General features: G+C 43.9%; 1 protein-coding gene across 2 annotated transcripts in view; it reads right to left on the reverse strand.

Moving 5' to 3' along the window:
- EVA1C (eva-1 homolog C) overlaps positions 1-23,808 on the reverse strand; it is a 33,951-nt gene extending 10,143 nt beyond the window's left edge. Inside the window, exons 1-4 of one of the 2 annotated variants that reach the window (XM_068689279.1) lie at positions 23,420-23,808; positions 10,256-10,452; positions 6,978-7,101; positions 4,206-4,358 (exon numbers count right to left, since the gene is read on the reverse strand). In XM_068689279.1, the coding sequence (XP_068545380.1) occupies positions 4,206-4,358; positions 6,978-7,101; positions 10,256-10,452; positions 23,420-23,567 (622 nt within the window). In that variant the 5' untranslated portion in view covers positions 23,568-23,808. Of the gene's footprint in view, positions 1-4,205; positions 4,359-6,977; positions 7,102-10,255; positions 10,453-21,194; positions 21,320-23,419 lie in introns of those variants that run through there. The other variant, XM_068689286.1, reaches the window with a different exon arrangement.
- Between the last annotated feature and the right edge of the window lie 316 nt (positions 23,809-24,124).

Here is a 24,124-nt window from a genome sequence, read left to right on the forward strand (position 1 = left end):
TTGTGGAAGCACAGACCTGACCAGCCAGTGCACATCCAGGTAAAATTTCTGGGAATTACGTTTTGGTGTTCTAGCTTGCAAGTTGCAGCTAGAGGTTGCCTACCACCAAGCCTCCTTTCAAGTACTTTCATGTATTAACAAGAGTAATTTATTATTTGGGAAGCGTTTGTTGGCCTGAACCTTCTTCATATTCTCTATGGCAACCTGTTTTGGCACAACTCTTTAGCTTCATTTGGCCAATAAATTTTCTCTTTCCTCATACACATGTTAGCACAAATGTAAAAGAGAGCATATCAGAAGAGGAGCTGACTGCTACAGGCTCCTACTTTGCTGGAGACCTGCTGGGCACAATAGATCCTGCTAAGCAGAACTGTAACCAAAACAAATCTCAGTTTTCTTGTGAGCTTTTTGATAATCTTAGCATAACAAGGAAGTTACTTTCTCCAAATCCTGTGGAGTCCTAACAGGGCCAGTCACTGAACAGCTGCAGAAGCAGGACACTGCCTGAAGTCCTTGATTTTCCTGCAAAGATCCAGAGATCTTATAATGAAATAAACCCCTGAGCTTCAATGAATTCTCTTACTTTTGGCAAGAGTTTACTTTGCAGAATAAACTTTTCCTGAAGGCAAAATACCCTAAAATACTTGGAGACAAGACTTCATGTGCTGTCCTTTGAAGGGGGCAACTGTGTCCACTCACAGGAATGAATGGTCCTGATGCCAAGTTGGAGAACGTGTAAAATATGTTAAAAGTCCTCCTTCGGTTTGATGATGAAGGAGAAAAAACAGGAAAAATATTTTTTACTGATCATACATGGAAATACTATCTTCTTTGATTAATCTTCCCCTCCCCAAACCTGCATTGAGCAAGATGAGTCATTCTAAGTGCAGCTTTTTGTTTCTGGACAATTTTAACAAAAGTAGAAGACATTTGGAAACAAAAGGTGGAAGTCACACATATAATTAGGTATCAGTCCTGGGACTGAAGTGGTGTTGTTGTATTGGCTGCAGTGCACGTTAGAGAGTTTCTTGTACTCAGTATTTCACGTGCTCACTCTGTCTGAAGGAGAACAGGCACTTGTGTCTGTCTCCCACATCCCATCCTGTGCAGGCTTTTCTGTTGGCATAGGCTCATGCTAAAGCTGTTCCACCACCAAGGGTAAGCAAAACCCAAACAGACCAGAAGAAAACTTTTCTGTCAGGGCTTTACCTAGCAGGGGAGGCACCACGGCCCCATTGCTCGTCTTCCTCCTCTGTACCAGCAATGGCACCTGAGTTAGATTATTGAACTGGCTCGGAAAACATGTCCCAGGGGGAGGCAGTCATGCTGAATGCTGAGCTGAGGCTCACAATCCCACAAGTGCTCCGAGGCTACACAGATGTCATCAATAACAGTGATGGATTTATATACTCTATTTACTACATGGAGAAATGCCTTTATGCTAAAGACATTATACATCTTCCTGTGTTGCCTTTGAAGAATAGCTCTGGAAATCTGTCAGCTGGTTTGATAGATTGTTCAAAGAAAAGTGATAATTCAGAATACATCTGTCTCAGTTCAAAGCTGCTGCTTGTCAGTAATTGCTTACCAGCTATATTGCATGTGAGTATCTAATTAATTTGATATCCAGTCCTCCTAGCAGGACCACATCCAGTATGCCTTGATGCAAAACTGAACTCAGCAGAGATTTCCTATGCATGTCATGAGGAGCTACAGACAACTTCTATTCTGCATAGTACTAAAAAGAAAAATAAATAAACAAACAAACAACAACAAACAGCTTCCCTATAATGCAGTGAAAGAAATGGAAAGGATTGAGCACTGTCTTTAGCCTAGGATGAACTAAACGTGTAGAAACAACATGGATGTGAGATGAAGCAGACTTAGCTTTTGGTGCAAACATATACCGGTACATGGGCTCTGACTCTGGAATGAAGAGCAGTAGAAATGTTTTCTAAATTGTCTCAAATCATTAAAATCATGCTGACACTCAGTTTATTATTGCTTTCTCTGAGAGAAGGGTATCCAAGCACTTAAAAAGTCTTATTATGCACCCACTGACATCTGTATCATGCTTCAGATACCACATTAATAAGATTTAAGCTCCAGATGGATAGAACTGGAGTCAATTGGATTTGGCTCCTAAGTGCTCAGTCCCTTGTGATAACTGAATCTATCTCCCCAAGCCACATAAGTGCTTTTGAAAATTATGCTCACTGCAAGGGGTTACTGGCAGCATGGAGCAAGAGTCCAGCTACTTTCATTAAGTAATGGGAAACCCACATAAAGATCTACCTTCTACAGATCTACCTTGTGTTTGTCTCAGCTTTTATGCTCTCTCCTATTACCTCTGTTTTAGGTTTCTTTGCATAGCACAAGAACAGCAACAGCCAGGAGTTGCTTATATGCAGGCAGCCACAGCACAGAATTTGTCATTGTTGCAAACTCTTCATCTACTTACATGGGGAAACTTTATATAGAAAGGATTTGTAGTATTATGATCTGTGAACTGTAAGGACTGACACCATAGACAACTGAGCAATTCCCAGAGGTGAATGAAGTGCAAGAAATAAGTACAGTAGCAGCCTTTCTCCATCAACTGAGCTCTCTCTTCTCTGCTTTGAGTCAAGGCCATCATCATGGAGGATGTATGGATCCTTCAGAAACCTGCTGAAATGTTTCCTTTGTAGAACAGATATCTAGAGCTAAAGCCCCAGTGAAGGATCAGACAGGACAGCTAATATGAAACACAGATTTGGCGATTTTAAATAAATTCTTGTAAAAGAACAGAATACAATTTTCAGCCAATACATTTTTAATACCTATAAAACTAAATTGAAACATTGGCTTGCAGACAAATGGCTTTTAAGACTAATTATTGATCTCTTCTTGATGTTCAGAAATGCTTCTTATAGATTTCACTTGTAGCACGTTTCTCAGAAGTAAGTAAAGTTCAGGCTCTGCACAGACAGGCCTGGTGTCAGTCATGTAAGTCCTTCCCTGTGTGGTATGAAGGGATGTGAACAACACCCAGATCTTGTGCTGACCTTCTCTACAGAATGCAAATTTACCTTCACGCTTTCGCTGTCAACCATTGAACACATTCATACAAACATCAAGCACCCTCATAACCATGTGCTACTATAAATGTATATAAAAGTATAAATACTTAATGATAAAAACTGAGTCACCAGTCACACACCAGCTGAGACTACACACTGAAGTCGATGACAGCTTACTGATGATGACCATAAACTACTTGTGATGTTTTGGGTTCTTTCACATTTTTGAAAGGGAACGGTGTGAGTCTGACAGTGTTCATAGACCATGACCAAAGTGATATTAAAATTCTATCAACATTGCTATATTGGCTATATATTAATTACTAATCGAGCATCATTAATATTCTCTTCTTTGGGATGCACTTGTACTAGCAAATCAGCAGCGGCAGGGAACATTTCTGACACTGTAACACAGTGCTCTGTGGTGGTATGTACAAGTCCTGCACTTTTCTGGCCTGTCCAGCAGCATCCTCTCACCAGCTCTCCATCACAATTCTGGGCAGAGAGCAGCCCCAGGAGGCAGCCTGCATGCATTCGTCCTGCTTGGGGGGATAAGAGTGCTTGTGCTACATACACAAGACATTTCCTGCCCGCTGGACTTGGTGCCAGAGAGAAGTCCCAGACACATCTGATTTATTAGCATGCTACTACAGTCTTGGAGTCTGGTCAAACAACAGCATCTAAAGCAACAGTCCCTGATCTGTGGACCTCATCCTGACTGGCTGCATTTAAGGGAAAGTAAAGACAGTGGAAGCAGAGACCAAAGTGGAAGGCAGCTGTGAGATAAGGTGTTGGGCCACTCGGGTTGTTTGATCATTATCAGAAGCTGGAGGAAGATGAGAGGCCAGCAGCTGCTATTTAATACAGTCACTTAAGCTCAAGAGAGCCAACAGAAATAATTTTTGATGTTAATCATATTAAGAACTGATTAACTACATCAAGGGTTATTACTTTGCTTACATTTCTTACTCATTTCTCCCTTGTGCTAGGCAATTTGTTTGAGTTCCAGAAATAATCTCTCACGTTTCAATCACCGGCACTTCCAAGATGCCAATGCTCTCGTGCCTGCAGTTTTCTCCCTGCCTGTGCCCTCAATTCCCTGTGCAGCCTTTTGGAGGGTCTGTTCAGAGCATGGTAACATACCGAACGGGGGGACGCGCTCCGCCTCGGCCGAGCAGACGCTCTCTTCGTGTGCCCGCCTGCCGTAGATGGCAGAGTAGATCATGAGGAACTTGGACTCCTGACAGTGGAGCTTCAGTTCCTGGTTTTCACAGGCCGATTTGGTTTTGTATTCAGCTAAAATAGAAGCAAATAACAATACGGTAGCGTGAGGCAACTTTCTCAGCTGGACTGCTCGTAGCAAATAGCATGACAGAAAACAGCTTTTCTGCAAATAGTGCTGTCAGTGATAAGCGGCACGATTACAACCAGAGGCAAAGCCAATAGCAAAGCAGAGCGCTTCCTCCAACTAAATTGTTCCCTTATGAGTATCTAGAGCCTCCAGCTCCTTTTAACAATGAATGAAAATACTAACTTTTGCCAACCTCCTCTCCCGGTGGAACAGCCACCCCCATTCCTGCCTGATTTCCTGGCCTGCTTTCCACTACTGTTCAGTAGGAGAAACCTCATCCCTTCCTTTCGTGCCCCTGAAGGACAATGTCACTTTCTGTGCCTATCCCAATTCCTGCCAGAGTGCTGAGGCCACTCACCAGTCACAGGGATGGCTGGCTGGCACTACCTGGTGCCACAGCACAGCCCCTGGGCACAGCCTGCGTGTGCCAAGCCAGGCCTTGGCTGCATTTTCATCTCTCCACCATGGTCGGTGGGTTTCCCTGACCTGCTTTGAAAGTTTGGCTGACAAAGAAACACGGACAGGAGCCCGAGAAAAGCATCCCCCTCCCTTTCTCAGGGGGCACGGGCAGGCTGGCGGCTCTCCCCACACGGGGTAGGGAAGCAGTGAGGCGGCCTTTTGGGCAGGGCGGCTGATCCCACCTTGGGATCTGGTTGGAGTCTGCCATCTGGCCAAAGAGGTCCCCAGCTGGCCTGAGCAACCTCTCTGCTTGTGGCATTTCACCGCTCAGGTCTTCCTGGCCTGGGTAGGGTCATGGCCAACCATCCTTTTGTGCAGACGGGGCCGGGGAGAAGGGTTGGTTCTGCTCCATTTTGCTGTCTTTCAGAAATGTGAAAACAGGAAAGGAGGTTCCTGAGCTAAGCAGGAGCAAAGGGAAATCTTATTGTTACTGAGAGGTGTTGCTGGAGCAGAGTGTGGGTGTCAGGGCTAGGGGAACCAGGCAGGGAAAAACTCCTATCTATTCAGCAGAGGAAACATTGTTTTGTTTAGGACAGAACAGATTTTTGAAAAAGGGTTAATTCTCTTGGTAACAATCCAGTTTATTCCATTTGAACTCTTCGCCACTCACAAGTTGAAGTCAAAAAAAGAATGTTTTTTAAGAATAGTAAACCTGCTGCAGGTTGTTGCTTCTGCAGAAACACCTGCCATAGTGTACGCCCATGGGGATCAGGCCAAGAAAACAGCAGCTCTGACCCAAGGGCTGACAGCCTAAAGCTCTGTTCAGCCGTGCTTTGGGCTTGCTGGGGAGGCTACAGAACAAACTTGTGAGTGGCACAGGACACAGCAAGGATAAAAACACAACAGAGACCTCAGCAACAGAGGGAAATGCAACATTTCTAAAGAGATGAAAAACTGAGGGATTTGGGCAATTACTTAAGTGCCCACCTGAAGGTGAGGAGACTGTAACATATGCTTAAATTATGCTCAAGTGATTTCCTGAGTAAGGATGCTTCCCATAGCCAAGTGTAACAATGTTGGTATCTTACCTACAAACATAAATTTCCTGTCCAATAAATCATGTAATTTACCCTGGACCTGGACTCTGCCTCAATTCTGAAGGCAGCACTTGCTATTAAATACACTTTGGACTAGCTTTTGTAATATTTGGGTCACAGAGAATATCAGGCATTCATTTTAACTCACTTCCAGTGGAAAAAAAATATTTTAAAAGTAGCAAAGAGGAACCCAGGCCACTTTCAATTAGTAAAAGGAGGTTTCTAATGAGAACTGGTACAGCTACAATACTCAAATCTACTGTGAATAATGCAGTAATTGTAATATATTAAAAATGTAAACTCTAAGATTCTTTCAAGTATTTTCTTTGGGACCCATTTCAGCCAGACTGGAGATGAGCTGCCAGGAAAAGCTGAGCCCCTGGGCAGCTGGGGCTTTTTCTCATACATAATAGCAACAAGAAAAGACAATTGGAAAAAAAAAAAAAAAGAAAAAAAAAGAAGAAGAAAGAAACCTCATTGTGACTGTCTTAATTTTTCTGATGCTCTTCTTGCGTTTGCAAAGGTCATTCTGTTTGAGGCAGGATTTGTCCCTTTTCCATACAAATGTCAATTACCTGTTTAGGACACAGGTAATCCTGCTATAAAATTAACCATGCAAGTGTATCCTCCAGTCATTATTTTATAAACGGTATGTAGTAAACCAAGGATCTTTGAAAGCTTTGGTCCTACTTCTTAAGCATTTTTAATACTACTTGTTACGATAGCTTCATCATTTGGATCCTTAACCCAAACATCTGTTTTTGCTGTTCAGCTCTGTATTTCTAATAAGACATGGCTTTAAAAATATTTTCCAAGACATTTTTCCTTTCGAGTCTGGTGTCTGACAACTGATTCTGACAAATTATGCTGGTCATTACATTGGCAGCAAGCACAGTGGAGTTGTAAGCACAATGGCAGGCTAAAGTAAAGTAGAAAAAACAACTTGTTATTAATCTAAGAGACGTAAAACTTAACATGGATTTATGCAAAGCCTTGTGCAGCAGCATTCTTAGCAAAACAAACAATGAAACACACAAAAAACACATTTTCCTGGTGTGGATTACTTACTAGGTTTGCATTTAAAGGAGACAAGGAGGAATTTAGTGGTCCCTGGACATAGATCAGGTCCGAAAACCCGACTATTGACAAGGAGTTGGCAGGATCTCAGGTTTTGGCATTCATCCAGTACTTTCTAGAACAACGGGCAAAAAGGATAGTCTTGAAAACAAGATATGAAGCTACAAAGCAACGGCAACACTTAGCTGTACTTTGTTCTATACAGCAGACAAACCATCCTTTCACAGCTTTCGGGCCATAAACACATAAAACATCTGGATCACTGGATTTAGGCCGCCTCTCCGCTTTGAGCCACGGCCAAGTTTTTGGTAACACACACATAGCAGCGATGTCTGTGGCAATTTAGGATGTTACCGATTCACTGTCGCTTGGTACTTTTCCCTCTGCCCCCCACCAGTCAGCCAGACCTTACTGTGTGCCACCACGGCCTCAGCAGTGTCTGGGACCCTGCTCAGAGCCCCGAGCACATGCTCAGCCTCTAGTGCTTCAGGCACATCTTCCTGATAGCATTTATGGGAATGTCATGTCCAGCCAAAGTATGGTAACTCAGGAAGATGCCTTTTTAACCATTTCATCTTGATCTCCTTAAGTTTACCTGACCATGCTCTGCGATACTTTTATTTGAAAGAGGTCTAACGAGTGGCTTAGTTGCCTATTTACCTGACTTGCCACTTGATTCAGTTTCAGAATTGATTTGGAAAGACAGGACAGATATGCCTGTCTATCCTAAACCTGTTAGTTGGTACCTGTTTTTCTCTCTCTCTCTCTTTTTTTTTTTTTTTTTTTAATGCTGTTTTAAGGCTATATCTACACCAGATTTATTTTCCCAGAAATATACCATGGTTCTTACTGTTCTGCTTTACTGGGAGTAGCAGCTGAAGGACAATAGGAAGGTCACCAGCATTACACACAGAGGGTCACGTGGACCTCCTCCAAGTCCAGCTAAAGGACAGAGTACTCCTAATGCTTGCACTATTGTTCCTGCCTCACCAGTGCTTTTGGAGCTGTAGCAATGATTGCGATAGTTACAAAATATGAAGACATTGCCCCAAATGACTCTGTCCCTCTTTAACCCAGTCACACATCAAAGCATCTGAAAAAACAGTTTAAATTGAGCAGTGTACTTAAGAAATTCTTATGCACCTTCAGAGCCTTGCTCAGAGCAGGCTGTCTGTACACTGTTCTTGTGCAGCCTGTGTTGTTGTACCCATGATTCTTGATGTTTAAAATCCCAGCGGATTGCAATAAGGAGGGCATCATCTCTACATCACGCAGCAGGTGTAACTGCAGTATATTATTCTCTGATCATTTTAGGTACTTCCATAAAATCTATGGAAATTTTTGCCTTGTTTCTCATCGGAAGGGGTCTGAGTCATATCAAGAGGCCAGATCACAAATTTACCACTGTGATTAGCACAAGCTGCACTCTTGTTTCCAGGCTCAGATAGTTGGCAGTGGCTGAATCTCTCCTGTCATCCCTGGAAGCCATCCTTCCCAAGCAGAAATGATACACATTGGCAGCACAACGCAGTGATCCCATAACACTCTTGTCTTTTTGTTCCCCTGGGTAGAAGAAGGAGACTGTCATCCAACACTTTTTGAGCATTAAGTGCACACTAAAAAGTTTATAAGGGAAAGAAAAGCACAGTGGACAATTTTGTTGCTCAATTCTTCTTTTAAAAAGTTGCAAGTCATGCAAATAACTCATCCGTAACTGAGAATGCTCTGGAACAGGCCAGTGAAATAGAGTTACAACTTCAGTAAGTGGAGATGGATGTCCCCTACTGAGTCACCTTCTGTTTGTACCTGAGCTGAATCATCTCCTGTGCATCTGTTTGTGTTTTCTCTTAATGCAAAGAGCAGTCATACTTTCTATCATGTTGCTGTGCAAAAGCACGCAACCACGAAAGCAAACAATGATAATTGTAATAAGACAGCCTTGGGCTATTAATATCTCAGGACAGATCAAACTTTGCAGTGATCCTTTTAATAGGAGGTCACTGTATAAATTACCTGTTATGCTTCCTCTTGGCTGCAGGGCAGCATCATGCCTGATGATGCAGACTGCAGATGTGTTTTCAGAGGGAAGGGGAGGAAGGATGAGATCACTGGTGCTCTTTTCTAAGAAATCAGTTTACAGGATGTGTCTCTTCTCCTTGACAGAGCTGGAACTCCCTGAGATGCAGAGCGTTTGTATCTCTCACATTTGTGGTCTTGTCAAAATGTTTTCGTGTCTTTGATCAGTGACAGTGCCTGAATGATGATGATGGTTTATACAACTGTTACTCCATGCTGTTTATTATTCTCAAGGGAAAAAAACTGCCCAAGGAGACCTCACAAAGGCACTCAAGACTCACAGACCCCAAATAATCCTTGGTATCTCTTCCCTGTAGTCAGTAAAATGACCTCAAGGATGCATCTGGTCTACCGATTTTAGAGGAGAGCTGTACTTTCACATGGCCTGTAGGTCATGGCTGGAATGTCTTTAGAAGCTGCAATACAGCATGGGCGAGCCACACTCAGAAACTGTGGCCTAATATTGTTTCTAGAGAGAGGATATTACTGCCAAACCACTCTGTAAAACTCTTCAGCTCACTAGTGGGGGAAACAGACGTTCCCTGTTGACAAAAAGCCATGTGTCAGCTACAAGCACTAATGTTGCCAGCTTCATCAAAGCTTCTGTGAAGCATTTACAACAGCTCCACTGACAGAACATATTTAGATTCCACTGACAACCCATTTTCCAATGATTTACTGAATTGGGCCTAACACTGTAATTTTCACTATGATGAAACAAGCCTTTGACAGCAGTGGAAGCCAGGCCTTCTAAGCCTTGTTAAAAAGTCACCATGGCAGAAAGCAATAATTTATGAAACCTAAATCATTTTAACCTATACTCAAGTGGGCTCAGGAAACAAGCTATAGGATATTCCTGATACAAATCATGTATTTATGGAAATGTAGATAGCCACAGAAGTGCTTAGGCCCTGTTGCTTAACTCATGGGGCCTTTTCAGTCAGTGAAGATAGCCTCGTGGTAGGAGTTTGGCTTGTTCCATGCTTATCTCATTCCGTGGGTTTGTAACACCGATGTGTGAAATTATTGTATCCTCTGCTGGGAATAAGGAGGGCCTGTGTGATGGATGAAGGCTGGCCTGCTGAGTCATGACAAGTCCTCGATTAGAAGGGAATCGGTTATTTTAGGGAACATTGGGAATGGGGCTTTCAAAGCAAGGCTCAGAAGGAAATCTACACAGCATTATGCGATACCTGCAGGGAGGTGGGTGCCACACAGTTTATGGGTTCTGTCATCCTGGCTTCAGGCTGCTGTGTGCCACACATTTGGTAGTCTTGCCCGTAAAATGCTGACTGAATGCTTATTGTCGAATGCCGAGGACAGTGCAGACTCAGATGTTCCCCGTCGCAGGCATAGGCGGTATGATTTTGCAGAAGTTTGGTTAGGTAACCTAGAAAATATTCAGCTGTGTTACAACTAGCACAGGAAATGACAAACTCATTAGATAATATGAAAACCATGATCAGTCTCTGGAAAGGGCATTGTAGTCAAGGTTAAATTTATGGCCCACTGCCACAGCACACGGGGCTGCGAATGGTTCAGCCTTTAAGTGCCAGTAACGCTCTGGTCTGGGGCACGGCAGGTCGGGTGGCGGTGACCCAGGGCTGCATGGTGTCAGAGATGCCACTTCACAGACAAGAAATGGGCTCAGGCCCTTGGCTGTCATGGTTAATAACAATTTTAGGGCATGTTTGCAGAAGGAGAAAGGACTGTGGCTTGGTTTTGTGGCCTAGACCCTTCATTCGAGCCAGCTAAGGTTTTCCTTACATCTTGGCTTAAACTTTTTCACATTTCTGGGCTCCCCAGCAGCTTTGTCGTGCACAAGTGGCAATGGAAGTGACCCTGCGTGGGCTACTGAACCAGGTGCCAGGGCAACTGAGAGGAAAGGTGGTCTATACATGCTGGATGTGGGGCTGCTGGACAGAGACCCAGCAGTACTACATGCAGAATTTTCTATTTACTAGTGAGTCTGTCAGTGTTAACAGGAGAGGGAGAGTCTGTATGCAGCTGTCCACCTGTACCATCCGTTTGCATCTTCTCATAAGCAATATCATCAGCAGCTAATGAAACAGCTAATGAAAGCTGGGTTTATGAGTTATATTTCATCGTGTATTGCCTCTTAAGCCAAGATTTCTGTTATCACCACAAATATTTATAAAATTCATGTCCTGCTGCCCTTTTCTCTGTTCTCCCACGGAAAACTTGCAGGGAAACATGCAGGCTGCTAGCTTTGACCATTACAAATTAGCCATTGTGATGCGAAACTGCTAGGGGAAATTTAATTCAAAGACTTTCCTCACCTATACTTTGAAGCTTTGATATTTTTACCACTCAGTCACACTTGACTGAAATCTGTCTGTAAGCAGAGAATGTTTGTGGGTAAAGGGAAGAGCGGTGAGGGACAGGACACAAAATACCAGCCTACAAATAAAGCATTATCCTTCCCCATCCTTCATCCATAAACACATGGAAATTAGACCCAAACCCAATACACTACAATCAAAGCAAATCTTTTACCTAAATCTTTCACTATTAGCCAAACTTTTCATTAACATGCAGATAATAACTAGAGTCAAATGGTTTCTTTATTTTATACATTCTCTAAATTCTGTATAATTCTGTCTAAAATCAATAGCCAACTTCTATAACACCAAGTTCACCCAGATTCAACAAAAAAAAGAAAAAACAAACAAACAAAAAGCCTACCCCAAACCAACCAACAACAGAATCACCCAAACAACAAACTATTAAGTACTGAAAAAGAACTAAAAGCTTCTGTTGATTTATTTGATATAAAAAAAAGACTTGTACAAGTTTTAAAACTGAGACAATGATTACATAAGGATCTTCCTAATTTTCAAAGTCATGAATCATGTCTTCCTTATCTTCGCCTCTTTTCCAAACATGTTATCGGTCTACTTAAAGGCAACACAAGCATCATCTCCTCAGAAGCCTGGCATAACTCCACTGTTGTGACAATATTATTACTATTAAGTAGGAAAAAATGTCCCTTTTTATGGCTGAATCATAAATAGAATGATATAGAACAGAATACATTTATGTTGTACCTAAAAAATTAGTTCTCTCAGAGAAAATAGGAGTTCATGCCATTTCATTTTCACACCCGTTGCCCTTTTTAAGCCTTCAAAATAGAAGAGCAATTAAAAAATGCTTTGAATAGAAACCTAAGTATTCCAAGTAAATGATTTGAAAATAAGATAATCTAGTTCTCTGGTATTTTTTCCAGCTGCAGCAGCTGGATAGGAAAATTCAGCTCATTACCAGTTGTGAAGTTTGGGGAATGGAGAAGCCTAGTCCACTACCGAGTCTGACATTCCCCAACTACAGGCCAAGAGGGGACAGGAGTCACTGGATGCATCTGCCAGTGCAGCGAGGACGTAGGTGAGTTCCTCACCTCATTGAATTCGATCTGAGCGCTGGCACTGCCTGCAGGATGGAGAGAGTTTCATACCCTGTACTTGCAGCTCAGATCTCAAGCCCTGCAGATATCCTTGCAGCTTCTCACAGGTTAAAAAAAGAAAAAAAGAAAAAAGAAAAAAGCAGAATCCGCCCCCTACATTTTTTGTGTAACTGAGCTCACAACTCACTGAGCTTTCCTGCCAGAGCCGCTCCTCTGCCAGCCTGCTCCTGAGAGGTGCTGCCTATTGCCGGGAGAATGGGCACCCAAGCTCCTTTGCTTAGGTCTGATGCTGAAAGGGGTTTTCCAGTGACATTTGCTGCCGCTGAGTGCTTTTTGCATTACCTTCACAGCATAAAGGGCCACAGTGTAAAAGAGTTCTCAGCCCAACATGAGTTGTGGGCACTCAACACCTTGAAAGATTTAGCCTGATATTTGTAATCATTTCAATTCTGCAGGTTTTAAGTTACGTGGAGCCAAGAGCGCTGTATACAGAACAGCCCGGTATTCCCCACAGAATATCAGCTATGTTGTGATTTGGACGAGTTCCCTGGCATCTTAACTGCTACTTTGATCCTGCAAATTCCTAATGTGGTACCTAAGCACCTTTCTCCAACAATTGCAACTATTCAATTCTTAAAAAAAAAAAAAAAAAAAAAAAAAAAGCCATCTTAAAAAACTTGCTCAGGTTCTGTACAAGCAATACGGCTCACTCGTAAAAGTAGCGTTAGATGGACTGGTGAAAATAAGACATCGTGCTCCCTGGCCTTCCGAGTGGCATTTTAAAGCTGACACTAAAATCCTTACGTATTTGCACACAATAAAAGATAAAAATAGTAATGGAAATTGGCTGCTACCCTCTGATAAGAGAAGTGGTGACGTACTGGTATCTGAACTGCCTGTCTCACATGGCAGACCGTGTAAACCTGCATTTTTTATTACTATACACACAGGTTGAGCAGCTAGCCCTTTGCAAAGAGTAGTGCAGCCCAGGCAGCCCACGCTGGGCAGGGGCTCTGACCCAAATCACAGCTTCCTCTTGTTTCTTCCCTGAACGTCTCCAGCCTTTTTCCTCTCCTGATGCCAGCCCTCTCCCATGTCCCGACGCCCTGCCTGCCCTGAGCCCACCTGGAAGACTGGGCTGGGCGAGCAAATGATGCTCTCTCAGAGGCTGAAAGGAGTTCCCAGTCGTGTCATCGTCCAAACCCAACAGCAGGATTGTGTTTTAAGCATGATGTTGGGTCCCTTCTCTTTGCTCGCTGGGTAGTATGGGGGATGGGAGGTAGCTATCGGAATCACTTTTTCAAGCTTCATTCTGCAGCAAGGGAGACTACAGATTTCCTCTTTTGTTTTGTTTTTCAAAAAAATAATAAATGTGACTTCTTTAAAACAATATGATACTTTTGAGAAAATGTCAGCGGTTGTGAGATTTGGCTAAATTAGAATAACTTGGCAATGCAGCAGTGTCCCAATAGCATCTCTGTGCCTCTGTGTGAAAGCCTCGCTAGGAGCTTTCCCATTTACCCAAGACACATTCATAAGCGATGTACGGGGTGCTCTGCATACAAAATCATCTCAAAGACATTACAGACTGGCTCAGAAGTTAAGCCTGAATCATACGTCCTATTGATTTGAAGGCCAAAAGGTATCATCCCACTCAACCGTCTGCCTAACCCAGACTCCTCATTCATTGTAACTTCTTACTGAGACTCAAAATACCAATGCACGATCCAAGCGTAATCCTTTCTTGCAGAATTAGCCAAATTAGTCACAGCATCAACTGTGTTGACAAAGAACTTCAACTAAAAAACATAGCCCCAGGAAAACACACAAAACACTGAGACTGAGCAGCTGAACAAAGCTTTAAGCCTTATTGATGACTTCTGGTTGCAAAGGAGAACTGATAAACTGTAATGACAATGACAGACAAAATTAACTGGCCTGGGAGAGTTAACGTTGTAAATAGATACCTCTTTGTGTAAAATAGAGCTCTTAAAAAGTTGTAGTTTTACACCCAACATTTGCTCTTGCTATTATTGCTCTGGATAATAACAATCATGGTAGTTATTACCATGAACCTGAAGGTAAGAAAATCCAGAAAGATTTTTTTCCCTTACTTCAGACCATTGTAAAACTGGGAACTTAAAAAATCTCAGCTGAAAGAACTATGACTACCAAAAAGCCTACAAATGGCCAGCCAAGAGACGCTTTATGTCTCTAGTGCGTGGCACAAGACAGCACGGGGTACTACGTTATATGGAATTCATCCGTTAGGGTGGGGGTCGTTCACACAAGGCCTTAAGGCCCTTTTTCAGCATTAGGCTGTAGAAATGTGTTTGTTCTGCCCTCCCCACTTGTGCCAGCATGAATCTCACCACGTGAAGCATCAAGAAGAACAACATTTTGAGCTCTGATTCTTATTGCTTAGCATTTATTAAATACAAGCTCAGCGTTGACTGATGTAATGTCCTTCTGGCAAGAGAGCAGCTTTGCTTTGTAATATTTTTGGAGGCTGAAGCTGGGTATCACACAGCCTACAATGCTGCTCAGAATCAGGCCTTTATACACAGAGTAAGAAATACTGGTTGCTGTGCACAGTGCTATCTAGCTTAATTAGCGCAATGATTTGCTAGCTTGTTTTAAAGACATTTAAATCCATTTCAGATCAAAATAGATTGAAATAGCACACACATTGCTGTGGGAGTCCCAGAAGGCTAATCCATTCAGTGCATCTACATCATCTCCCGCCGCTTTCTGAAGAATTGTGCCAACAGGCATTAAAAATACACAAGCAAGACTAACGAGTTTGAGGGAAGAGATTTCATGCAGCGATAACAGAACTGCTGATAAACTCTACTACAAACCCCCTCAGAAGCATCAGTCTGACATTTATCGGTATTTACGATCCAGCTGCAGTATTTCTCCAGCAGTATGTTCTCCACTGGTTTGCGAAGGAAGTGTTGAAGGAAAATTAACCCCCGAAGTTTCATGCCCCCTCCCCTCTGCCACATTCTCTGTTGGTCTTTAGAGGCAACTAACCACACCACAGACAGTGCTGTTCAGGGTTACTGCATAATCACTGCTTTCAGAGCCCTGCTCTGTGTGCGGATCTGACAGTGCCTGGCTGGCTCTGTTCATGGAGGCAGGGCAGGGATCTGCTTCTTGTAATTCCCTTTCGTCTCTTACTTTGGCTGTCTGCAAGCTCTTTCTGTGGTAGCTCTACTTGAGAGCCAGCAGTCATGACAGAATGCAAAATGTTATGCATGAAATACATTATTTCTAAAATTAAACCACCATGTTTCTTGCCACATCATTTTATTCTTTCTTGTACATCAGGTGCCATGTAAGCATACTGTTTGAGTCACCCCGGAAAGGTGTGGTCTTACAGGCTTTTATCAATTAGAAATATCCTCAGGCAGAAGTATTGATTATTCTACTTACTGTTCTGAAATGAGCATACCAGCTTCACTCAAGAGATACACATAAAAATCCACACTTGCTTAATACATGCTTTCTTGCAGAGTCACTGTTCGACTCAATTTCCCTCACTTGTTTTTTTCAGTGAGCCTTTTTCCACTCTTCTCAACACTCACACTCCTTGCCAGTGGCTGCTATCCCAACATCTTCATCCTTTTGCTTGCACTGTGGTTGATGACATCAGAAACTGGTCTGCCAGGCTAGAAAAATAATTTTTCCATAGTTTTATTTTTGATGTTATTGAAACCTTTTTGATGTGGGGGCAGACGCTCGCTTGGAAAAACCTGTGGTAGTCTCATTCCTGTGATAAGCTAGTGACCATTTAAAAGCTTTCCATTTCCAAACGTCTAGTTTGGGTTCAGAGCTTCCAAAGCTTTAACTTTTCTTAAAATCAGACCCCGTGAGTTTTCAATGAACCATTCCTCAAGGAGATAAAACTTAGGAGATCTTGCTCTGTCCATCTGCCATTCCCTTAACAGCTGTTGAGCTCAGTGGCCAGATTCAAACCTAGGGGGGTAGAGGAATCACAGAAATAAAGTTGCCACAAGTTTCATGAAATTAGCCTGAGCTAACAGGCCAAAGGAAGAGCTCTCACTCTCAATTCAAACTGGCTGCTGAAGAGCTGGCGCACACATACTGGAGAGCTAATCAGCCTGCTGCTAATGGGGCAACTTGTTTTCACTGGCCTTAATGACAGATGGGGGATTAAGACTTCAGCAAGAAAATCCTTAAGTTAAAAGTGAAAATACTTTTGGGATAGCATGGCAATCAAAGCAGGCATTAGTGATGGAGAGATCAGTCATGTTTTCCATGAACTGTTTTAAAAACATGCGTGCGCTTTACTAAGGAAATGATTTTGTTTATATTTTCTTCCCCGTAATCGGAACTCATGGGTCATAACCATCTTATTGATCATAACTCCCTCTGTCTGCTAAATCTGAGGGTCAAATTAAGCAAGGGTTTGATTCCACTTAGGCCAAAGAAGGGATTCAGGTAACAAGAAGGCAATTCCGTCTAAGAACTCATTGAGTTTAAACTCAACTATGTGAACAGGGTTTATTCAGTGAGTAACAGCACACATAAAAGTCTAAGCCATGAGCTCTTTTCAGAAAATATAATAAACAAATAAAGATATCATGAAGGAAGTGTAGACCTCCTGCAGCTTTTCTGGTTATGCCAAATGGGCATTGTTTCTGCAGGTAGCCCATAACATCTTTGCATCCAAGCCACTCAGCTTGGACTTGCAGTTAGGTGTAAGAAATTTTTTCAGACTGGGAAAATCCATGACTTGCACTCACAGGCCAGCTGACTGTTCTCTCTCACATGTCCTCCCACAGCTGTTCTCTGTTTCCTTCAGATGGACAATTTCATATTCCCTTGTGTTGTCACCGAGGAGTGATGCTTACTTTCTTTATATCCAAATGGCTCTCTGAGGAAATCAGAGATCCCTACTCATTTCCTTTCTCCCCCTCACTTGCTCTTTTTTTTCCTAGTTTCCTTCCCTCCTTCTCTCTCCTTACATTCACACACACTCCTGTGGCTGTACACCAAATTAATAGGAAGGGCAGCATAAAACACCTGGCAGGCCTGGGTAAAAGCATCCAGGAGTTCCTTAACAAGCAACGTAGGTGCTAGGAAGGGGTAAACTATTATCATTCTCTGACGATTTGGGGCTGTATTAAACCGCATGCTACAGTCAGCTATACTTCTCCCAGCTATTCCAGAGGGCCAGATGCTTGTCCTGTGACTTTAATATGGAAATATCACAGTAGAAAAGGAAGATTTTCTCCCTCCTATCCAGTGATGCTGACAAGAGATAAAAGACTTCTAAGGGAGACTGTGAGGTTCTTTTCTGCAGAAAGACAGAAAGAAAGGAAGAAAACAAAAATCACCAACTCCACCAACAAAAAAAAAACACCTCCTTTTCATTGGAGATGGAGTAGCTTCTTCTAGTGCCATGAACAAGAAGTAACAAGAGAAAGGCTCAGCAGGTTGCAACTTCATCGTGGAGACAGAATGAGTCAATCACCATGCCCACGAGACAGAAAAGTTATGATCTTCCCAAAGACTAAAAGTAAAAGTACCCTAGGGACTAGGGGAAAATACTTCTTTGAAAACTTGAATTTATGAACTTGAATTTCCATGCAGACTTGGGAGGTGGGGGAGTATGTTCATTGCCAGCCCCTCATAAAAAGAAAATTCAATTTGCAAACTGAACCCTGAGTCAGTCAAACTCCCATTTAATGCATTCCCATTGATATGTGACACTTGAAAAATCAGATTACAGGGAATAGGATAAATTAGAGCCCAGGGAATTTGTGTGTTGAATCACTAAGTCCATCCTCTGGCAGCTTGCATCTGCAGAGTTAGGAGAGCTTATAATTTATCAGGTCCAAGCCAGAAAAGCAAAAAACAGAAATGAAAACAAAACCCAAACCAAAACCCTACAACCCTCTATCCTCATAGCTTGATGATTTTCTTTACAGCAACATTTCTTTTTTCCCAACTCAGTTTTAACCTAAAAAAAATGTCCCAAACTGTACAACGATTCTGAAAAATGAATGCTTGCCTTCCCATCCAAGAGTAAATACAATGAGGAAAAATAAACAGATATTTGTGGGTTACGACCCTCATCCAAAGCCCAGTGAAATTCTTGGGAATCCTTCCAGTGACCTCCATAGGCTTTCAGTCAGGTCTTATATTATGAGTGATGTTTTTAAATTAATTCTAAATTAAGACCCAAACAGCACTGGTATTTAATTTGTTGCCAGAAGCCACACAATAGACCTTTGAAACAAAACTCTTAAAACGCATAGAAAATTCAGATGAAATGACTCACCAATGCCGAACAAATAAGGCACAACCACACTTCCTTCTGCTCTTCAGCTCCCTTTAAGACACTATTTTCTCTGTGTTTGGTTATATACCAAAATATTTCAGTTTTAGTTGCAGATTATAGTTGGAAGACAGCAGACTTCTGGTGAGTGGTCAGACAGTGACTGCTCTGTCTGGGGACGCTTCCATCAAAATAAGAGCATTTGTCTGGAATAGGTCTGTAACCACTTTCTCTAATAAAGCTGAGAGTGCCTGGAAGCTCTGTCTTGCTGAGAAGGGTATCGGTAGCGGATAGAATAGGAAGGCAGGAGGAGCTAAACCCTGCTGTTTATTTTGAATAGAAATAACACATGATGTGTCAAGTGCCAGCAGTCTGCACAGTGATGAAAGAAGACAGTTCCTGCCCCAGAGCTGAAAGAATCTGAAAGACAGACTCCAACATGTCCATCCCTGAGCGGTGGAGCTCAGGAAGTCAGGTTTCCTATAGGTTTGTGTCTCATACCTGGATTTCCCAAAGTTTGTTGGGAGCGGCGGTGAGGGAGGCGGAGAGCATCAAGCTAAGCTTTAACTCACTTTCAGAGAGCTTCTGGAGCAGCATCCTTTCTTGGGGAAGCCAGCAGGGCCCAGCTGCTTACGCTCACATAATGTGTAGGAATTGAATAGGGCCAAAGCTTCAACAAGGACGATCAAAACCAGTGGATTCAACAAAAACTAAACACTAGGCCACATATAAAATAGGATTTCATAAGCTACGCTTCCTCGGAAAAGCATCTAGAACTGCAGAGATGAGCCTAGAACAAAACCTTGGTTCTCATTTCTGACACGGACCTGTTTCACAGATCCAAATCCACTACACACTGAGAAACCTTAAACCAGACTTAAAGATTTAACTCCCACGTTACTGAAATGAAACGTGTTTCTAAAACGAAATGTTCCCTTTAAGCAAAGCAACCAAAATTTGTGTTTGGCATTTGCAAGCCAGTATCAAGAAGATGCATCATCGACATTACTCCTTTTAGCACCTCATTAAATATCCTGGTGGAAAGACAAGCTCCGCTTGCCACAATGAGTCAACAGAACTGGCTCCAGAAAATTTGTACAGGACTTTATCTGACCAGCACAAAGCCAACAAAGAACCTCTCTGCATCATTGCGGTTGGTCTTGATTGATCCTGCCACGTTATTACAAACACAGCATTTGCTCGAAGCATTTGTTTGCTTTCCTTTTGCCTGGGGGAATCTGGGATGGGTAAATGCCATGGAACTTAATGGAAACTTTTAATGGAGAAAGGCCGCAAGACCAGATTATGTTTCTTGGGTGAACTCGTTTGCTTTTTCATTAGGTCCATTTGTTCCCTATTATTGGGTCAGAAGATCAAGCCTATGAAGTTAAAGTAATGCCTAGCTCCGACTGAACTTTCTGGAAAATGAAAGAAAAGTTGACACGGGTGCACAGAGGTTAAAAGGTTCCACCTAAACAGTGGGCCACTTTTTCTGTTCACCTCCCAAAAGTCATTCTTCAGCCCAGCCCTGCAATCACAGGGTTACTTCATTTCTGATCTTTGGTTACCGACACATTTCTTGAGAGCTGCCCAGAAAACCTGGCTGGGACTGAGGTACAGACGGGGAGACTGAGTGACGAACCGAGTGAAGGAGGGCCATTCAAGCAAGAAGGCCTGTGCCCAAGGTAGCTTGGAGAGAAGAGGCAGAGGAGAAAGCAAGGAGGTAAAACAGCTCTTCACCTTTTTTTCCACATGACTAAATATTTTGGTGAGAAAAGATTTTAGATGGCCTTTGAAGAGGAGTCATAAGAGGCAGAAAATTTTGCAGCTCAAACCAGTATGCATGAGGAAAGAACTGGGATTTCTCCCTCTCTCTGAACCCCCTACCCCTTCCTCCCACTCCAAAACTTCAGCTACCAGTAACAAACTTTGGCATGCATGCTTTAAAAAATTAATCATTTAGAGAACTGCAGACCTGAGGGCAAACCTCCACTTACAACAACCAATACAATATCCATACGTCCTTTGTTGCCACCAAGTTGCTGGAGAAGAATGGATTACGTGGATCTTTAAGTGCCGTGTCTATCAACATTGCTTTACCTCAAATACCTCCTGTTACCAAGGAAAACTAACTTTTCTTACTGACAGAGTCCTCCTCACACAGTTAGATGGAGAACTCTGCTGCTGGAGTCCTGTTTCAGAACAGTTTTCTCCCTAGGAAATACCAATTCACATACCAATTCACAAAACATTACCACACAGTGGAGAAATGTTGCCAAGAAAACAGAACACAACACAACACCTTTCCATAGTTAAAAGCCAGACTGAGAAACATACAAGAACCTGCAGCTCAGTGTCCTAGGAGAGCAAGTGCAGTAACAAGACCATCACAGCAACTGACCTGCAACAGCCAAGTGAAGAGATTCTACTCCCAGCCTGCCTCTTATGAAAAGGGAGGGACAAATACTGTAAAAGTTTCACTGCTTCTGTTCTGTGAAGTGATCCATAAAAAATGTCGACAGTTTACTAAATGGGGAAATAAATACAAGTCACATACTGAAAAAAAAAAACAAAACAACACAACGTGATAATAACCCTTCACTATCCACATACACCACTCCCTGCTCTTGCTTTCCAAAATACCAGACAAATCCAAAGAGGGGTCATCTCATTTGGGCTGTTACCAGCAGCAGGTAGGTCTTGTGATTAACAGAAGGACTCCAGGCAGGTTAGAATTGCCAGCGTAATTTAATGCATACATGAAGAGAACAACAAGGATTACATGTACGGTTGCTGCAATCTGACAGCAGGCTGGGAAGGATTGCAGAAAGCTGCCAGAGTGAGAGCATGAGGAGAAAGAGAAGGCGAAAGAAACAGAGTTTGGGCTGTGGAGGTAGAGATCTGATGCTGGAAACACACAGAGCAGAAAAGGCAATGACCCAAGAAAGTATGCACCTGATAATCTGAGTATAAAAGCCTGCAATCTGTGAAGAGAAGGAAAAGTTTAAGTGACTTTCCCTTCAGTTCTCTATGCGCTCCTAAATTCCCCATAAGAGATCAAAGGGTTGCCGAACACATTCACGGTCCTGATCTCTGCTGCTTTTGCCACGACACGACATGGAAACGTGCAGGCTGCCACCTGGGAGCTTCACCTTCAGAAAGGGTAAAGCAGGGGGGTTGGACCTGCCCCCTCCCAGCACTGTGAAAGTGTGGGGTGTCGGTAAAAACAGGGGTGCCAGGTCCCCATTGTCACCCCTCGGGACAATCCCCAGGGAGGTGCTGCCCCTTTAAACGGGGCAGATTGGTTTCCACGCACGTTCAGCAGAGCTTATGAAAATCAAGTCGCTGTTCCTGCTGCGGGGGGGGGGGGGGAAACAAATAAGGAAATTCAGCAACTTCAGAGGCTTGGCCCGAAGCTGCCGTTGCAGAGCTCGTTGCAATCCTTTAGCAGGTATTAAGCAGGCTGGGGATGGCGTTGCAGGGTGTCACCTTACATCTGACAGCTCCCGGCCTGCAGCACCTGCTGCGGTTCCCTGCTTTTGAAGTAGCTAAAAACTTCCTCCTGTGTTCTGGATGCCTTTTTTTTAAAAAAAAAAAGTATCCAGCACCGTTTCTGTGTTTTCTGTCATTCCGGATTACATCTCTGTTAAAAGTAAAAAGCAAATGTGAGCAGCGTTTGTTCAGGCCTGGAAGCGTCCCCAGTCAGGATTGGCAAGAGTTTTGGAATCTAATCTTTTCTACATTTTATTTACCGGATTGTCTGCATGACATTTTTAATGCTGATGTCTAGGCTGAGTTGGAGAATTATCTTTGGTCATTCTGCTTATTGGGAAAGTCCAGCGCACGATGAAATACTGAATACAGCTGTACTTCTGAAATCTATCTTGGATAACCTTATCTGAATAACTTCATTTTAAATGTGAATGGACTTTTGTGAGAGGAACTTTCTTAGATAAACCAGAGGGATATTTTTTAACTCAGTGCCTATCTGGAAGGGAAAATCTGAACTTTTGTTTTGAGAACTACATGCAAGTCCAAAACTAACATCTAAAACCCAGCAGGTAGGCAAAAACAAAATAAAGCAAGCATTTAAACGACCTAAAAGGCTTTTATTTCTGAAAGGAATCCAAGAGGAGAACGCAGTTTATCTCAGCACATGGTTTTTACATTTGGTGATTGCTTCCTTAGGAATGCTCAGACTTACGTAGCTCGACACAGTCAGAAAGTCCCAGGCTGTGCTTTCCTACTGCTGAGAAAATAGATCTAGTTTCTACAGGACCATCACTGGCCTTGTGAACTCCGTTAACATGTGTAATAGCACATTTGGGTTATTAATCCCATACTAGCTTTGTTCCGGCTGGCTTTGGGAAAGTTCTGCTCTGCTCACTAAGGGCGAGGACACAGCACACGGCGAGCACCCTCCCGCCAGAGCCCTCGGGGACCCCCCTTAGTCCCCTTTTATCCCCCTCAGGGGACCGTTAGCAGGGGGGTCGGGGACCGTTAACCGGCGGTGGGCGACCGTTAACCGCCGGTGGGCGACCGTTAACCGCCGGTGGGCGACCGTTGGGCGCTCCCGCCCCGCCTTCCCGCCTCTCCCTCCCTCACACCACGCTGCCGCCCCGTTACCTGCGAAGTCTCCGAGCGCCGCCACCCCGGCGCCGCTGAGGAGGGCGCCGCTGAGGAGGAGGCGCAGCAGCAGCCGCAGCAGCAGCCGCTGCCGGCCGGGCCGTACCTGTGGGCGGCGTGGGCGCAGCCCCGCGTCCCCTCCCCTCATGGCAGCGGGAGGCGCGGCGGCAGCCCCGCCGCCTCACATGGTGCCGCCGGCGCGGCCACCACCTGGGGCTGCCCCCGGGAGCAGCAGGAGGAGGAGGAGGAGGGCGGAGCAGCCCCTGAGGGAGAAGGAGAAGGGCAGGGGAAAGGCTCCTCGGCGGCGCCGCGCCCGGCACTGCCCTCAGCGCGCATCGCGCGGGCCGGGCTGCCTCAGGGCCGGCGGCACCTCGCCCGCCCTCCCCCGGCTCTCCCCACCCCTCTCCGGGCAGTGCTCGGGCCCGGCGCCTCCCTCTTGGCTGCCGGGCGCCGTTCCGCCTTCACGCCCCGGGCGCCTCGCTTCCCGCTGGGTTTTCACCCTTCTTCCACGGTGTAAAATAAACTTTCCCCTTCTCCGTGTGTTCGCCTCACCCCAGCCCTTAAGACCCACGTAGCTCGGCGCAGGTGGGTTTGAAGTGCCTAGTGTTGCTTAAGGCTCTCCTTGCAAAAACATCTTCAAGTTCCTTTGAGAGGGTTCGGGTTGTTCCCTGGAGCCTGTTTGGTAAGACTGGAAAGCAAACCAAC

This window comes from Anas acuta, chromosome 1 (assembly GCF_963932015.1).
Source record: "Anas acuta chromosome 1, bAnaAcu1.1, whole genome shotgun sequence".
In the NCBI taxonomy this organism is placed as follows: Eukaryota; Metazoa; Chordata; class Aves; order Anseriformes; family Anatidae; genus Anas; species Anas acuta.